This window comes from Pediculus humanus, genomic scaffold, assembly GCF_000006295.1.
Source record: "Pediculus humanus corporis 1103172108212 genomic scaffold, whole genome shotgun sequence".
Lineage (NCBI taxonomy): Eukaryota > Metazoa > Arthropoda > Insecta > Psocodea > Pediculidae > Pediculus > Pediculus humanus.
This window is the reverse complement of record NW_002987782.1, coordinates 190,241-208,467: the sequence shown is the minus strand read 5'-3', so window position 1 is coordinate 208,467 and position 18,227 is coordinate 190,241. Positions and strand designations below refer to the sequence as shown.

Below are 18,227 nucleotides of genomic sequence, written 5' to 3'. Positions count from 1 at the left end.
CGAAAGTAAAAAAAAATATTTTATTTAACTCAACAGACACCATACCTAAAAACGAACCTTAAAACCCCCTTTTCGTACGCGCACTTACACACACACACACACACACACCTAACTTCTTCCATAAGAAGTAATACTCCTACTACTTCCCTTAAAATAATTATTGATAATAGTTATAATAAGGGGGGAGGGGAAAACACATTTAAAATTTTCCAAATCCCCGCTTTAAATTATCATGTCTTTCATGAAAATTTTCCATTTTTCCTTTTTTTATAAACCTTTGACTCAAAAATAAAAAATTATTTTGTTTTCGTGTGAATTTATGCACGTGTCAGACTTCATCGAACGATTTAAGAAGACTCTCTCATAAACCTTATGCGTGTGCGTGTGCGTGTGTGTATACACATAAAAAATTTATTTATTACGTTATGCTATTTCGAAATAAGTAATTAAACAATTAACGACAGCAAAAAAATTAATTTTTTTTTTTTTTTGCTAACGGTAAATTATTATTACAAAACGTGAGTTTTTTTAAATTTCGAAATCGGTTTCCCCTTTCCCTTCCCCCCTCTCTCTTCCTATCCGCGACCCAATTTTCATTCAACTGTCAATAATTTTAATTCGTCTTCTGAACTAAAAAAAAAACAAAAAAAAAAAAAAATAGGAACGAACGAAAAAAATAAATAAATAAATAAATAAAGTAAGAAAGAAAAAAAGAAAGAATGAGAGAGAGAGAGAGAGAGAGAGAGAGAGAGAGAGAGAGAGAGAGAAAGAAATTAATTTGAAAAATTAAATTGTAATTTAACCAAAATCGAATTTAAAAAAAAAAAAAAAAAGAACAACAAAATGGATGTCAAACAAACTTTTTATCAAGCAACAACGTAACACACAACCTTTCAAGGTTTTATATATATATATGTTTCCTTTTTCCCCCTTTTCCCCTCCCCTCCCCCCCTCTCTCTCTCTCTCTCCCAACCATCCCCGACCGTTTTTAAATGTCTATTTTTGTAATTCGTTATTTAAAAAAAAAAACGAAAAAAATTAAATATATACATCGAGGTAGAAACTGATGATGAGAGAGTTTATCCGAAATAACTTTTTTGATAGAATGACGTCATAGAAAATAACGTCAGAGATTTTGGCGAAGGGGTAAAGGTGGTTTAATGACGTCATCGTCACATCACTCTCGATCGACCATTGTATTCTATTTGTCCTAAACATTACAATAAATACCTACATAATTAAATAATAACAATAAGATTTTTTTCATTCATTCGTGACGTAACAAAAATAACAATAATAATAACAATGAATTAATCGTTGATTAAAAATAATACTACAAAGTACACGTGATTCATTTAATACCTAAAAAAAATTATTTTAATAGACGATAACAACAACAGCAAAACACAAATAATAATAATAATAATAATAATAATAATAATAATAATTTTCGATTATATTCTTTTCTCTTAGCCTTTGGCACAATCAATTTGAATGTTTTGAAAATATAATGCAATCACAAATATAATTTATGAGTTTTTTTCCTCCCCTCTTTCCTCTCACCCTCCCCCTCACCCTCTTGCTTCTTCTTCCCATTTTCATCGAAAAGTCAAGTAAATGAAAAATTATAAAAATTATTATCATTATGGTAATAGTTTTTTTGTTTTTTTTCGTTAAGCTTTGGTAATTTGTTACAAAATTTAAACTTTACAAGTTATCAATGACATATTATTACAGAAAATAAAAAAACTTGATAACTGTTGCCATAATTTTTCCCATTATTAAATTATAATTAATAATTAATGACACAAACTATAATAATCAAGTATAGCATTGTTTTACTTATTATTATTATTATTTGGATTGATTTGTATATGAATCGATTGTTAAGTAATAAATTTCATATAACACTCAAATAAACTTTTGTCGTTTAATTCGATTCATTAAAATGTTTTATAAAATCACAAGACAATAAACAATATATATATTATAAAAATGATTTTTAAATATATATATATTATATTATATATAATATATTGATTCAAACTAAGATTTGATTGTCATATTGTTTGTATTCATCGATAATACTGAGATTTTTTTAATAGTTTAAACGAATAATTTTAATCTCTCGAGATAATTTATGCAATTATTAAAACCATTGAAAAAAAACTGAAATCAAATGAATGGAATTGTATTTAAATTTTCCTATTATTATTATTATTATTATTATTATTATTATTATTCTTTTAACCTGTATGTTTGATATGTGTCAAAATTATTGATTTTAAGCAATATAATTTTTTTTTTTTTAAATTAAAATGCAATCGAAAGAAAATATTTAAACTATGCGAGAAAATTTAACACTGTAATTAAACCTCTTTGATATTATTATTATTACAAATAAAAATACTCACATAAAGTAAATTTTTAAGTATGTACTTGCTAGTTTATAATAATAATACTAAATTTTCTCATTTTCTTTTTAAAAAACGATAAGTTTTATGTGATTTCAAAAACGAAAATGAATCGATTTTGTTTTTTATAACAATCACTTTGTTTGACAAAGCATTTCAATATATAATTTTTTTTATGACTAATTGATTAGTTTACCTTTTACTGACCATTTTTTATTAATAAAAAAGACAAAAATAGAACATCCATAAAAAAAAATGCATAATAATAATGATGTTATATTATTTTTGTCATTTTTTTTTTTTTTTTGGTAATAAAATATAAAAAAACAAAAATTCAATTATGGTAAGTAGTTCCTGCATATATATAGATAAATGAGAATGATTTTGTTATATTTTACCATTTTCTTAAATAAAACCCAAATTAATTTGTAAACTGAAAAGAACCTTCACAATATATGTCAAAAATTAATTTTTTATAAGAACGGTCAACTAACACAGTATTAACTGTCGTTATATTAATATTAATGTTATAATTGAATTAAAACTATGGCTTTAAACTATTATATCGAGTGGGGAAAAAATTTTAATAATCGTTACGTTAATAAAATTCAAATATAGTTACGGGTAGATGGGTAAAAGTTTAAAAAATTTTATCCAATAAACTAGCTCCTCCAATAAAAGAGAGAGAAAAAAACTGATCGACTTAAATGTAAAAGAAATTAAAGAATATATCAATAATATATAAAATTACATATGTATTTAATAACTTACATTTAATATATCACATAAATTCAGGCACGAATACACAATTTTCCAACAATCAATCACTTTACAAAATCGTTTTAATTTCTAATAAATTTTCTGCCATTGATATCAAAAAATGGCAGCATTCTGTCGAGAGGGAAAAAAAAAAAAAATCCGCAATGCTTTGATATCCGTTGATATCGTGTCAGAAGACAATAATCTAGTACGAATTAACAGTCAAAGATGGCGGGATAGCTTTTAGTCCGCAATTTTATGTAGCCGAATAAAAAATCCGGGATTAGTGAAAAACGATTATCTTAATTTATCATTTCATTATTATTATTCTTCAAAAAACTTTAAGGTATGTAGGTATTATTATTATTATTATTATTATATTTACAGTTTATTTACAAACTTTTAACGAACACAAAATTCCTTTTGATATTAAAACAACCACTTGGCTAATAACATTTGATATAAATGCCGAAATCATTTTGTAACGAGTATTCGATTGTAATAATAATAATATTAGTCATATTCTTTATAAAATCTCGACGAAAATGTAATTATAATTCACATTTCAATAATAATTCGACGTGTCACTTTCATAATTATACTTATAATAATAATTATTATTATTATTATCATTTATTGAGGTACACATGAGTCTGAGTTGATGGTAAAAAAAATAACGGTTGAAATTATTAACAATTAACAATAAATCAAATTTATAAAAGTAATACTAATCAATCGATACGATCATGAGTGAATGAGTGAATGAATGAATGAATGAATGAATGAATGCCGAATCGTTTAGATTAAATAATAAAATAACAGATTTTTTGCCATAATTCATGTGCAAATCAATCACGCTTGTTTAACTGGCCTGAAAAAATTTAACAAGAAAGCTGTGTACAAAACAAAAGCAATAACGATGGCAATAAGAATGTACATGAATAAACTCAATTCAGGAGCTCTATAACGATTTTTTCTCAACCATTCTAAAACATCTTTTCCCTTTTGAAATTCTCCTGGAAAAAAAAAAAAAAAATTAAAAGTTAATTGGGGTTGGGAAAGTATTGAAAAATATCCCCACCATAAAATTCATACCACCTCTATAAATACTGGGAAATCTTTTTCTGAAAAAAACAATTGATGGTAATTTAGTGACTCCCCATTTTCTTGCATATCTCGGATCCGCCATTTTGACAAACGTTATATCGATGTTATTTATTTCTCCATCTATTTCTTCTAATATTTCCGTTACTTTAACACTTTCCAAACTATCTAATTCATCTGAAAAATCATAATCATCATTATTATTATTATTTTGTTATAGGGATTGAAATGATGATGATGGTGAACTTACAAAAATAAACGGCTAAAAATTCATTTTCGTCAAGTAATTTATCCAACATTTTCTTATTGACTTCTTCGATTTCATTTTTATTATCGAAAACATCGAGTGACGTCAACCACGTTAATATTTTACCATAATCTAAAAGATCACCGTCGTAAATCAACGGTGCTCTTTTACGGAAATAAACTAGTGCGGGAGTGTTGGCAACATTGTATTTCGATGCCACTTCTTCATCTGATATCTTAACCATGTCTATTCCATATTGATCAGCTTCACCGTCTATTTTTTCAAGGGCGTTCAGTATTTCTTCGCAATCGGGACAATCGTCTTCATCATCTGAATCGAACAATAATAATAATAATAATAATAATAATAATAGGGTAAGTGGACAAAAAGCATTTTTTTTTCAAAAATCTCGTTATAAAATAATAATAATAATAATAGGTACACATGAAAACGGCGAGAAATGCAGATTCGTCCAACAGTCTTTCAAGCATTCTACTATTAACTTGTTCTATTTCATCAGCTAATTCTCTATTATCATCATCAATCAACCATTCTAAAACTGCTTCTTCATTTTGTAAATCACCTACGACACAAATTCATTGTTTTAAACACAAACTCTTCTTTTTCCAAAACAAACACACTAATAATGATAATAATAATAATTAAATACCTTCGTAAAGCAATGGATTACCATTTCTAAAATAAACTAATGCTGGAAATGTTTTTATACCGTATCTTTTAGCCAATGGCGGATCTTGAATTTTAACCAAATGTATTCCAAAAACATCACATTCATCATCGATATTTTCTAAACCTTCTAGAAGTTCATCACATATGTGACAATTTAATTTATCTAAATTTTTAAGAAAGGTCACGATTAGGTCGTTGGACAAAAATAAAACGGAAGTGATGTCATATTTACAAGCTAAAACTAACAGAAATAAACGGCTAAATATTGCGTTTCTTGTACCATATCTTCGAGCATGACTCTTGTTATTAATTCTATTCTATCTTCAGTCTTCTGCGTTATAAGCCATTGCAAAACTTCTTCTTCTTCCATTAAATCCCCTTCGAAAACGTTCGGTACTCCTTTTTCGAAATAAACGAGGGATGGAAATTCAATGACTCCAAATTCTTTAGCAACTTCTAAATCCTGTAAAAAACCCGGGAAAAATTCAATGAACAATCAAATTTTAAAAATGTCTTCCATTTTGTCTCCCCTTCCCCTTCCCCCTCCCCCCCTTTCCACTCACTTGTGTTTTAACAAATTGTATTCCATGTCTGTCGCAATCATCATCAATATTTTCTAATTCTTCGACTATAATTTGACATTGACCACAGTTTTCGCTAGTTAAATCATCTTGAAAAAAAAAAAAGCAATAAAATTTACAATTCGAACTTCCATTTTTTATATTTAACCATTTCTCACGATGCTTTAGACAAGACATGTTTAAACGGAAGCCATTTTTTTTTTGTCACGGTTACAAATAGTTAAAAACAAAGCAACAGTACAATTATGTAAAAAAAAAGAAATTACAATTACTATACCACCTTTATTATTATTATTATCAGTGTTGTCGTCATCATCATCATCATCATCATCATCCGTATCTTCTTTGTCATCATCGTCATCATCATCATCATCATCGTCATCTTTGATCGTTTTATTTATTTCTTTCTTTTCTGCTTCGGCTTCTTGTATTTTCCTTGCGAGGGATTTACGGTAAGTTTTAGTATTGCACAGTTGACATAAAGTTTTGTTCCCTATAGATTATTCAAGATTGGTTTTATTAACGAATAGTCGATTGATTGATTGATTGATTGATCGATTGATCGATAGTGTTTGTAGTCCCGTAAGGCAATATAAGCTTTTCACTTTGTAAATTTACGATTTTAACGATTAGTGCAACAAGGGGTGAGTTTTTATGCTCGTCGCAAGCCGAACATGCTTAACATTAAAACAAATATGGCGGTGGATTGGGCCTTGATAAAAATTAATGCAATAAGCTCGAGCTCCTACATAATATTATTATTATTATTATTATTATTACGTGTGCTGCTTTACAATTTTACACACCAAAAAAAAAAAAAAAAAAATTTTAAAGTGTTTAATTTAACTATATATAAAGAAAGGTGCCATTTTTAAATGTACAAAAAAAAAAAAAAAAGGTATTCTACGTGTGTGTGTGATGATAATAATAATAATAATAATAATAATAATAATAATGTTTAAAAAGAAAAAAAGTTTAAAAAACCTACAGAAATAAACGGCCAAATAATCAGAATCTCGAATGATTTTTTTTAAATTTTCACCATCTAATTCTTCTATCGCATCCCCCGATGGATCTTTTTGAGTTAGAAGCCATTGTAATATTTGTTCTTCGTCGTATAAATCCCCTAAAATCATTATCATCATCATCATCATCATCATCATCGTCACCATCGTCATCATCATGAATGATAGATAATAAGTTTAAATTTGATTGTTTTAATATTGCATAAAGTATTGTCGAAAGTTAGTGAGGGGGTGGGGGGAGGGAGGGGTAGCGTGATAATACCTGCATAAATGACAGGTTCTTTGGATCCCATTTTATAAAAGGCAACGGCCGGAAGTGCGAAAATTCCCATTTCCTTCGCCATTTTCTTATCGTTTATTTTAACGAATTTAATACCCGCGTTCGCTGCATCGTCGTCAATGTGTTCCAACTCCATCAAAACTCTATCGCATTGTTTACATTCGTTACTATCTGTAATAAATTATGATAGTTTTAAGAAAGATTCGCTAGGGGTAGGGAAGTAGGGGGAGGTAGGGGGAGAATGGGGAAAAACCTTACAGAAAAAAACAGCCGTGTAATCGGACGTCAATCTTATTTTATCAAACATTTTCTTATTGACTTTTTCAATGTGATCCGTCAATTCCATATTTTCCGGATGTGATAACCAATCCAACACTTCTTCCTCGTCGTCAATGTCGCCGTCGTAATTGATGGCTTTACCTTTACGAAAATACGTTATCCCCGGTGGATTTCTATACCCGTATTTCTTAGCCATGAGCAAATCGTGACATTTGACGACTCTTATACCATATTCAGCAGCTTCGTCGTCGATCAATTCAATATGTCGTAATATTTTTAAACTTTCCTCGTCGTTTTCTTTATCTTTAAACAAACAAAACAATTAACAATTATTATTATTATTATTATTATCACAATCCTTTTTTTTAAAATTTTTATTAATTTGATTACACTTACAGAAAACAACGGCGAGAAATTCTTTTCTTTCGATATATTCGAAAAGTTTCGAACGTGTTACTTCTTCTATGCTTTCATCTTCTTTTTGCTTAATCATCCAATTCAATACTTCATCTTCGTTTAATATATCACCTGTCAATAATAATAATAATAATAATAATAATAAAATTTACATTATTCATTTAAAATCACAAACGTCAGCCATGTTTTTTTTCCCCATACTTCATTTTTTACCGTTGTCATTAATAATAATAATAATAATTAAATTTTTGAAATGGTAAATCCAACAGAAAAGATACGCATATAAAACATATTGAAAACGAAATAATAATAATAATTTATTCATTTTTTTTTTTTAAACAATTTTTTTTTTTTGTAACAATTCGTTAACGTTTTATATCATACATATTTATAAATATTTATATATAATAAATAAATAAATAAATTATTGATGACGTATTTGTCAGAAACAAAAAAATAAATTAAATAAATAATAATGATAATAATTTTTTTAAAAAGTTAAAATGGCGCGCGGTGTTGTTCATTTTCGTGTATCCCGAAATTTTTTAATTTTAAAAAAAAATTACAATAATAAACAATCGAATCGTTTAAATTAATAATAATAATAATAATAATAATAATAATAATAATAAGTTGAATGATTTAAAAAACGACCGAGAAAAATCATTATTATTATTATTGTCGCGTAAAAAAAAAAAAAAAAATTTTTATTTGCTGCCAAAATTATTATTATTTTCCTGTCGAAATGCAATTTTTATGTTCGTGTGGGTGTGTGTGCGTGTGTGGGGTGTGTGCGAGTGTGTGTAGGTACGTGCGTGAGTGCGTACAAACGCACTTTTATAATCCAGATAAGCTCACTTCGTTATCCGCGTGATAGATAAATTGTTACCACCACCAAACGTATTTACCACCCCCCGCTGATCCTTTTTTCCCTTTCATTAAATTATTATTATTATTATTATTAGTGTTTCCGGTTTTTCTTAAATAATTTTTGTCTTGATGATTCGTCGATGATGAATCTTTCTTCGCGACGGATGTAGTATGATGATGATGATGATGATCTTTCGTTGCTTTTGCTACTCTTGTATCCGTCTTGACGCTCGTAGGACAGCATTTGTATGGTTCGTATGAATTTTTAGGTACCGCGGTCTTGTCTCCCAGCCCAATGATGAAACAGGTATCGCCTACAGCAACAATTCAAAAAATATATATCATGAGTAATTGTGGTAAAAGTTATTTATTTATCGCTTTTTTGCAATAACTCATTAATTTTTTTTTAATTAGTTAGTTTTTTATAAATTTTTTTTTTTTTTAATACTCATTTCCGGTTTTAATTATTATTATTATTACACATAAAAAAAAAAAAAAAAAAACGAACAGAAAATGCACACAAATTTTTTTAATTTTTTTCGTATTTTTTTGTTTTTTTTTTTTTTAATGACAAAAGCTCGATTAATAATAATAATTGATCGAATGTATTTTTTGAATGTGCTGCAGACGAAAAACTGTTAGGCTGTTGCTGCTGATGCTGTTGTGCTTGCTTGTTTACTCATGCGCATCATAACGAGACAAGACATGCAATCTCTTATCTGCAAGAAATAATTTTTTTTTTTTTTTTTTTTTTCGTTTTTTCTTCCACGTTTTCGTTCACGACGGTACCTTCCGACATTTTCTTTTTTTTCAACTCCTCGATAATAATAATATAATAATAATAATAATAATAATAATAATTGTCGTAGCGGCGCGTAATACGTTCGTTTAATCACGACAGCAAAAAAATTATTTCTTACAAATGAGAATATGACAACAGAAAAATAAATAAAAATGGCGGTCAGGGTAAAATGTAATTAATTAACGGCGATAGATAGAAAGACGACATTTTGTTTACCTGATTTACTCGTTAAACCTTTATTATCATTATCGTTATTTAAATCGTTAAATGATTTCGATATGAATTTTATTTTATCATTTTGACCTTTGACATTAATTTTCACATTTTCTCCATCGCCATCATCATCATCATCATCATCATCATCGACGACGACGGTTGTCGTCATTTTCTTGACGTTTTTTTTCCCTCCATTTGTTTTATCGTTTTTTAAACGTTTTACGTCATCATCATCATTGACGTCATCGTTTGCGGTCATTTTTTTCTCTCTTAAAAATTTCAACATCTTATACGCTTTTATTATTTTCTCAGCGCTGACTTTATCATCCTCAACGTTTTTTTTTGTTTTTAAAGGTTTAACTTTGTCATTTTTATAACAGACATTTTTTTTTTTTTTTTTATTTTTGTCTTCGCATTTCCTTCCGGTTTCGTCTTTCTCACCGCCACCCAAACCTAGATATGATATTAGAAAAAAAAAAAAAAAAAAAAAAAAGAAAAACATTGTTTTGTTTGTTTGTTTGTTTGCATACTGTTTGTTGTTGTTGTTGTTTTAAATCTCAGATATTATTAAAGTTTATATAAAAAAATGGGAAAGCGCAGCAAAATGAAAAAATGAAAAAAAAAAAACGCGCGTGAAGCAAGCTAATAAAAATCTTACTTTTCTGTTCGATTAACCATTCCAAAACTTTTTCTTCGTTCTTAAGATTACCTAAAGGCAAAAAAATTTAATTTTTTTTTCATGTTATCACACACGTTATCAGTTAATTAAATAAACAAAAAAAAAATTCCCCCCCCACCCTTTCCGTTTTTGCCCGAATGGAATTTCCGGTTGAAATTCGAACGCGATCGTTTCCTTTTTTGTTACCAACACCTGTTAATTTTATTTACAAAAAAAAAAAAATAGTATTATTATCGTCGACTGATAACGTGATCCGACGTCACACACACACACGTGGATGATTTAGAAAAATTAACGTGACACCACGTGGATGAGTGCGTGCTAATTATAACCAAATAAATTTTTTTTTTTTTCTGTTTCCAGAAGAATTTCAAAATTCGATTTTAACGATGACGTCATAAAAGGAAAAAATCGATTCAACTTACCATCGTACATGATGGGTACTCCGGTTTCGTAATAAACCAAAGCTGGAAAACTAAAAATTCCAATTTCGGATGCCAATTTACCATCGTTCGATTTAACAAATTGTATACCATGTTTTTCCGCATCGTCATCAATCGTTTCGAGCTCTTCTAAAACGGCGCTGGATTTTTTAGAATCATCATCTTTAATAAAAAGGTAAAATTAATCATTTTCGCCATATTTGATTTCATTTAAATTAATAAATTTTCCTCACAGAAAAAAACGGCCAAATGTTCGACGTCATCGATCAACATTTGCAATGTTTTCCTATCGACGTTTTCAATGACGTCTGGAGATTTATCGTGTAAATCCAATACCCATTCCAGTATGGATTCTTCGTTCATTAAATCACCATCGAAAAGGGTACGAAATTTTTTACGATAAAAACCTAAGCAGGGTAATTTTGGAAGATCGTATTCTTGTTTTATATTTTTATCGGAGATTTTAACAAAGGTAACATCTTTTTCTTCGCATTCGTCATCAATGTTTTCCAATTCGTTGATTATTTTTTGACTTTTCTTATCGTTTTCCGAATCTGTTGACAAAAAAGTTTTTCCGAATTACTTCCGGTTTACAACCATCATTTACATTTTCGAGTTGACGTTAAAAAAACTTACAGAAGAAAACAACGACCAATGGTCTTTCCGCAATAATTTTATCCAACATTTTCGTATTGACTTCTTCGATTTTACCAGGGATTTCCAACGTGTCTTCATCCGTGAGCCATGCTAATACTTCATCTTCGTCTCGAAGATCCCCTGAAAACGGTAAATTAATTGTTATTTTCGTCACTCCTTGTTCCCAATGACGTTGATAAAAGGGATTTTACCTTTGAAAAAAAGTGGGATTTTATTTCTGAAAAATGCCAATGCCGGATATGATTTAACACCGTGTTTTTTAGCCAATCCCGTATCTTCTGTCGTCACGAAAACTATACCATTTTCGTCTAATTCATCATCAATGTTTTCAAGTTCGTCTAATGTTTTGTCGCAATCTTCGTCTTCTTCGCACGGGCCACCTTTTTTTTAAAAAAAAAAACAAATTCATTATTATTATTATTATTATCAATTTCGACGTGTCACTATCGCTTTGACAAAAACTTACTGAAATACACGACGACGTATTCGTATTCGGATATTAAATTTTCTAATATTTCATCGGTTACCTCTTCTATCGTCGCCGTATTTTTTTGTTCCACGAGCCATTTTAAAACTTCATCTTCGTTAAATAAATCACCTGAGATTATGAGAAAGAAACGATTAATTTTCATAATAATAAAAGTTTGTTGTAAAAATTTTCCCCCTCAATTTTTTCTTCACAAACCTTCGTAAATGGCCGGAAGTTTATTTTCGAAATAAACAAGAGCCGGAAGATCATCGATACCAAATTCTTTTGTTTCTTTATCGTCGTCCATTTTAACAATGACGATCCCTTCTTTTTCCAAATCGTCGTCGATGTTTTCCAATTCGTTTAAAATTTTCTTATCTTGATTATCGTCTTTGTCATCTGGAAAATTATCAATGACGTGAGTTTTCATCAATTCTATTCGATTCTATCGTCGTCGTTACTTACAAAATAAAACGACCAAATACGGCGTGTTTTCCAATAGTTTATCCATCATTTCGTTTGTCACATCCGGTATTTCGCTGTGTTTCTTTTGAAAAATCAACCATTTTAACAAATCATCTTCTTTCGTTAGATCACCGTCGTAAATGTGTGGTATGCGTTTTTCGAAAAACACCAAAGTTGGTAATTCATCAATCCCGTATTCTTTAGCTTCGTCATCGTTGTCAATTTTAACGAAAGCAATATTATTACGATCGCAATCGTCGTCTATATTTTCCAATTCTTCCAAAACTTTTTTACTCTCTCTTTGATCTTTGTCATCTGGAAAAAAAACCACCACCCACCAAATCATCAAACAATCTAAAAAAAACGAATTATCAATCCCTGTCGGAAAACTGAAAAAAAACATACAAAACAAAACTGCGACGTGTGTTTTTTTCTCTATTAATATATCCAACATTTCATCGGTGACATCTTCGATTTCATCCGTTGCACGTTGATGTTCCAACCATTCGAGTACTTTTTCTTCTTCTTCTAAATTACCTTCGAATAAAAGTGGAACGCCATTTTCGAAATATAACAAAGCCGGGATTTTATCCAAACCGTATTCTCGTGCTTCTTCGTCGTTGTCTATTTTCACGAAAGCAATACCGAGTTTGTCGCATTCGTCATCAATGTTTTCAAGTTCACCCAAAACCCTTTGAGATTTTCTATCGTTATTATCATCTGAAAATGAAAATTCTCGTTTCGAACTCCATTTTCTTTCTTCTCGTGTCATTCGAAAGAAAGAAAGAAATATGTGTACTCACAAAAAAGTACGGCGACGGTTTTACCATCTTTTATTAATTTATCCAACATTTCATCGGTTACATCTTCGATTTCGTCGCTTTCCAATTGCGACACGAGCCATTCTAATATTTCATCTTCGTTTTCCAAATCTCCATCGTATAAATTCGGGATTTCTTTTTCGAAATAAACCAATGCTGGAGTTTTATCTATTCCGAATTCTTCCGCTGCTTTCGGATCGTTGATTTTAACAAATTGTATGCCGTGTTTATCGCAATCATCGTCGATTTTTTCCAATTCCGTTATTATCGTCATGGATTCTTCGTCGTCTTCGTCATCTGCGTAAAAAAAAAAAAAACCAAACAAAATTTTAAATTCTATCATCCACTATTATTATTATTAATAATCGGCTCCGAGTACGAAAGAAAATTATTTATTTATTAGTAATTAATAAAAACTTACTTACAAAAGAGAACAACTAAATTATCAATGTTATCAATTAACGTGTTTAATGTTTTGACCGTTACGTCTTCGATGACATCTTCTTCATCACCGGTTGATTTATTTTGAACGAGCCATTCCAAAACATCTTCTTCTCTCGTCAATTCATCTGAAAGAACGGGAAAAAAATGTTGGTTAGTTTTCCAAAAACCTTTTTTTTTCGAAAGAAGGTACTCGAGGTACGAGCTTACTTTCGTAAATGATGGGTATTTGATTCCTGTAGTAAACAAGTTTGGGTAATTCTCCCAAATTATATTCTTCTGCCAATTGTGCATCCATTATTTTAACGAAACCTATTCCCAATTCGTCTGCTTCGTCGTCGATGTTTTCAAGTTCTTGTAACGCTTTCGTACACCTTTTGCATTCCGGTTTCACTGCACGGATTGAACGGTTAAAAAAAAAAAAAAAACTCGTGAGAAACAATAATGATAATAATGATAAAAATTCCATTGTGACGATCAAGATCCATACAATTAAAAAAAAAAAAGAAAAAAAAAGGTGCAAGTTCTTTTTTAAGTACAAATAAGAAGAACTTTTAAATGAAAAACAAAATGGCGGTGTGGGTTTTTATCGTCCTTTTGAAAAAATTTCTTTTACCATAGGTATGTGTGGATGTGTGCGTGAGTGCGAGTTATTATTAATAATAATAATGATTTTTTTTTTTTTTAGCGGTGCTGTAACTAATGAGGTATCTATCATACGTAAAGATTTTTTCTGCTTACTTACTGGGACCTGTGCCTGTTGCCGGGCAGGTCTCCGAACTCGGACCTAAAAGTAATCATCATTCCAGTAACTATTACGTAATTAAAAAATAAAAAAAGAAAAAATGAAAATTTCAAAAGGGGGGATTTCGAATATACGAGAATCACGAATGATTCTTTTTTTTTCTCTCTCCTGGAAATAAAAATCATGTGCTGGAGAACAAAAACGAAGAAGGTAAACAAAACTTACAAAATAAAACTGCTACGTAGTCGGAATCTTCAATAATTTTTTCTAATATTTTAGCATTGACTTCTTCAATTCTATCCGGTAAATCCATGGCTTCTAAACTTGTTAAAAAATCCAAAACGTTTTCTTCGTCCATCAAATCACCTGGAATACAATAAGGGATTAATTAAAGGATTTCGTTCGTGACGTCACAAAGGTAAGACGAATATAAAACAATTTATTATCAACCTTCATAGATGATGGGTTCTTTTTCCCTGAAATAAGTGAGAGCTGGAAAATTTTTAATACCGAATTGTTTGGCCAATCTCTTGTCGTTGATTTTAACAAAATCGACTCCAAAATGATCCGTGTCATCATCTATTTTTTCTAATTCTTCTAGAACTTTATCGCACGTGTGACAACTTCTCGTGTCTGAAGAGAAAAAAAATTAACAATTTCATTCGTATTTATAACAAAAAAAAAAAAAAAGGAAAAATTTTCCGCGAGTTTAAATCCCGCGTTCCCCCTCCCCTCCCCCCCGCCTCTAAAAAATCCAGGTGAAAATTTCAACGAAATAATAATAATAATATTTTAAATTTTAAAAAAAAAAAAACCCTCGGACTCGGGATCCTAAATTTAGCCTAAAGCTCTGGCCCCTTTCTACTAATAAAAATCTGATAACCCGACACAACACATTTTTTTTTTTTAATTTTTTTTCATTGTGAGAGTTAATTAAATCATTCATTCATTCATTCATTCATTGACTGACTGACTGACTGATAACGGAGTAAATTCATAATGATCCATGTGAAAGAAAATCATTCGAGGACTTATAAGTAGACTTTTACAAGTACATTGTTTAATAAATGATTTTCAAAAACTTTTTTTTAAATTTGATATGACAAAATTTGGCACACATTACCATCATCTATCTCTCTCTCTCTCTATCTCCATCTCTCTCTCTTTCTCTCTCTCTCTCAACTTTGGCCAAAAATATTTTTTTTTAAATAAAAAAAAAAGAGAGAGAAAGAAAGAATTAATCGTATCGCGTTTTTTTTTCTTCTAAATGTTAGTCTTGAAAGCTGCGAAAATATTAAGTCGAGGAAAAACTAAACGAAAAATAAATAAATAAATTAGTAAAATATAGAAAACGTTTTATGTATTATGCGATGATAATGATAATAATAAATGAAAGGGGAAAATTTTAAATTTGGATTAAGCGTGTAAAAGTTCGAGATGATGCTTATGGGGCCCAAACAGAAAAAAAAGTTATTATTTTGTTTTTTGGGGGGAGGGGAAGAATTTTTTACTGTGTTTAATAATTCCCGGTATGAGGGGGGGGAGGGGTAAAACAAAGAAATCATTCGAAACGCTAACCTACTCTTTTTAAAAAAATTGGCAAAACAACAAAATAATTTTTTTTTTAACAAACAACACAACTAAAATAAACTCGATTTTATATTTAAGAATAAATAAATAAATAAATAAATATTTTTTATTACTCGATTTATTATCATTATTATTATTATTATTATTATTATTATTATTATTGTTGTTTTAACGTTTGGAAAATTACAATAAAATAAATTATTAATAACGTCGTCGTCGTCGTCGCCATCATCATCATCGTCGTTATTATTTTAAATAACGTTTTTTTTATTTTTTTAAATTACCGCCGCCATTTTGTTTTTTTTTTTCTTTTTGGCGTACGAAATCGATTCGAAATAAATTCATTATATATAAAAAAAAATTATTATTATTATTATTATCGATTCGATTTTCTTTTTTCAAACGATTATGAAAACGATTTTACCATTTGGAAAATTTTTTTTAATGACGTCACGACGATCACGATGAATGACTTATGGCGAATGTATTTTAATTGGAGAGGGGGGTAGAGAGTAGGCGGGGAGCACGAAATAGAAAAAAATGTGTTGTTATTATTATTATTATTAATAAAAAGGGACTCATCGTTTTTCACTATATCTCATCAATAAAAAAAAATAACAGAACACTCGCACACGCACACGCACACTCATCAGACAATTATATATATATTTTTTTTTTCTTCTAACAAAAACTTTGTTGACCAATTTTATTTATAAATTTAACACACACGGACACGCACACGCACACACACACACGCACACACAGTAGTTTATAACGTATTGCCAAATATTTCTGGCCGCCATTACATTACATTTTCATCGGATTCCACTTTTTTTTTTTTTTTTTTTTGTTATATTTTGAGGTTAAAAATTTGTTTTTAGAATTTTGAAAATTATTTTTTTTACTCACGCACACACGCACGCACACACACACACACAACATTCGTAGTCGTATTGGAAAATTTCGGGGAAATAGAAACGGTGCAAAATTTTCCCTTATTACAAAAACCACAAAAAAAAAAAAAAACCGCGTCCTAGACATTGTATTATTATCATTATCATTATCATCATCATCATCGTTATTATTAATTATTAAATTATGTAATAATTGTTAATATGTAAAAAAAATTAATAATTTATTTTTCGTTAAATTTTTTTTCCTCGTCGCCATTCGAACCTTGACACGAAAATTTTAAAAAATTTTCCTATTAATTTCGCGAGGAGGAGGAAAAATTATTAAAAAGAAGAAAATCGTTAGCAGACGAAAAAAAATTTTTTTTTTAAAACGTATCGAAATCAATTAATTTTTTCCGATCGATCGATCGATCGATTGATTGATTTATACTCGATCGAAATTTTATAGGCGTTTTTTTTTTTTTTTTTTATTTATTTTCGGATATACAAAAATAAAAAAAAAAAAAATCGAAATCGAATTCGATAGAAAAAAAAAAATTTTTTTGGCATTTGCCATCGAACTTTTTTCTAGAAAAAAAACGAGATATTTTTAAAAAAAATTTTTTTTCCGTCCCAAATTTTTTTTTTTTTTTGTAAACCGTTAAAAAAAGAAAATTATTTATTATTATTATTATTACACAACAATACATTGTCTTTATCATTATATTATATAATGAGATTATAAAAGATTTAAAATCTTTTTTTTGGAAATCTTAATCCGAGATTAAAAACGGATTAAAAAAGACAACGTATGGATTTGTGTATAACGCGACGTTTTTTTCCCCCATTTTGTCCAGTCTTTATGGAAGAAATTAATTTATTACGTCATAATCGATACACGAATCAATAAGAAGAGAGAGAGAGAGAGGGGGGGGCGGGAGAGAGAGAGAGAGAGAGAGAGATAAAAAAAATGTACTTACACCAAAACACGGCCACGTAATCCTTTTCGTTAAGTATTTTTTCTAATTGTTTTGCCGAAACTTCTTCAATAACGGGTTCTTCCTTGATCGATCCCGACGATCCTCCTCCGGGAGGTTGTCCCACGGTCCCGAGTGTCGTTTGTGTACTTTTTTTACATTCCGCTACGTTTCCTAATCCTAAAATAAGTGTTACTAATATTAATCCTCCGAATAATATCGATGATTCCATATAAATCATCCACGGCCATTTTTTTTTCCATCCAAATTTTATTTCCATCGTATTAATAATAATAATAATAACTATTATTTATATATTAAAAAAAAAAAAACTTTTATCACCATTCGACGCGATTTTTAATT

General features: G+C 29.2%; 1 protein-coding gene across 1 annotated transcript; it reads right to left on the bottom strand.

The window, feature by feature from the left end:
* Positions 1-4,025: 4,025 nt before the first annotated feature.
* On the bottom strand, positions 4,026-18,096 carry Phum_PHUM441240 (uncharacterized protein; the record flags this gene model as incomplete). Its single annotated transcript, XM_002429554.1, has 30 exons — positions 4,026-4,189; positions 4,269-4,454; positions 4,528-4,854; positions 4,967-5,107; positions 5,195-5,377; positions 5,461-5,677; positions 5,778-5,871; positions 6,780-6,921; positions 7,083-7,271; positions 7,359-7,682; positions 7,776-7,907; positions 8,705-8,980; positions 9,685-9,771; positions 9,901-10,044; positions 10,343-10,393; positions 10,789-10,968; positions 11,040-11,360; positions 11,443-11,583; positions 11,655-11,843; positions 11,930-12,061; positions 12,149-12,331; positions 12,398-12,712; positions 12,803-13,117; positions 13,201-13,515; positions 13,644-13,787; positions 13,870-14,052; positions 14,411-14,446; positions 14,630-14,770; positions 14,855-15,037; positions 17,868-18,096. 30 exons carry the CDS (start codon positions 18,094-18,096, stop codon positions 4,026-4,028), a joined length of 5,664 nt encoding a protein of 1,887 aa, XP_002429599.1.
* Positions 18,097-18,227: the final 131 nt, after the last annotated feature.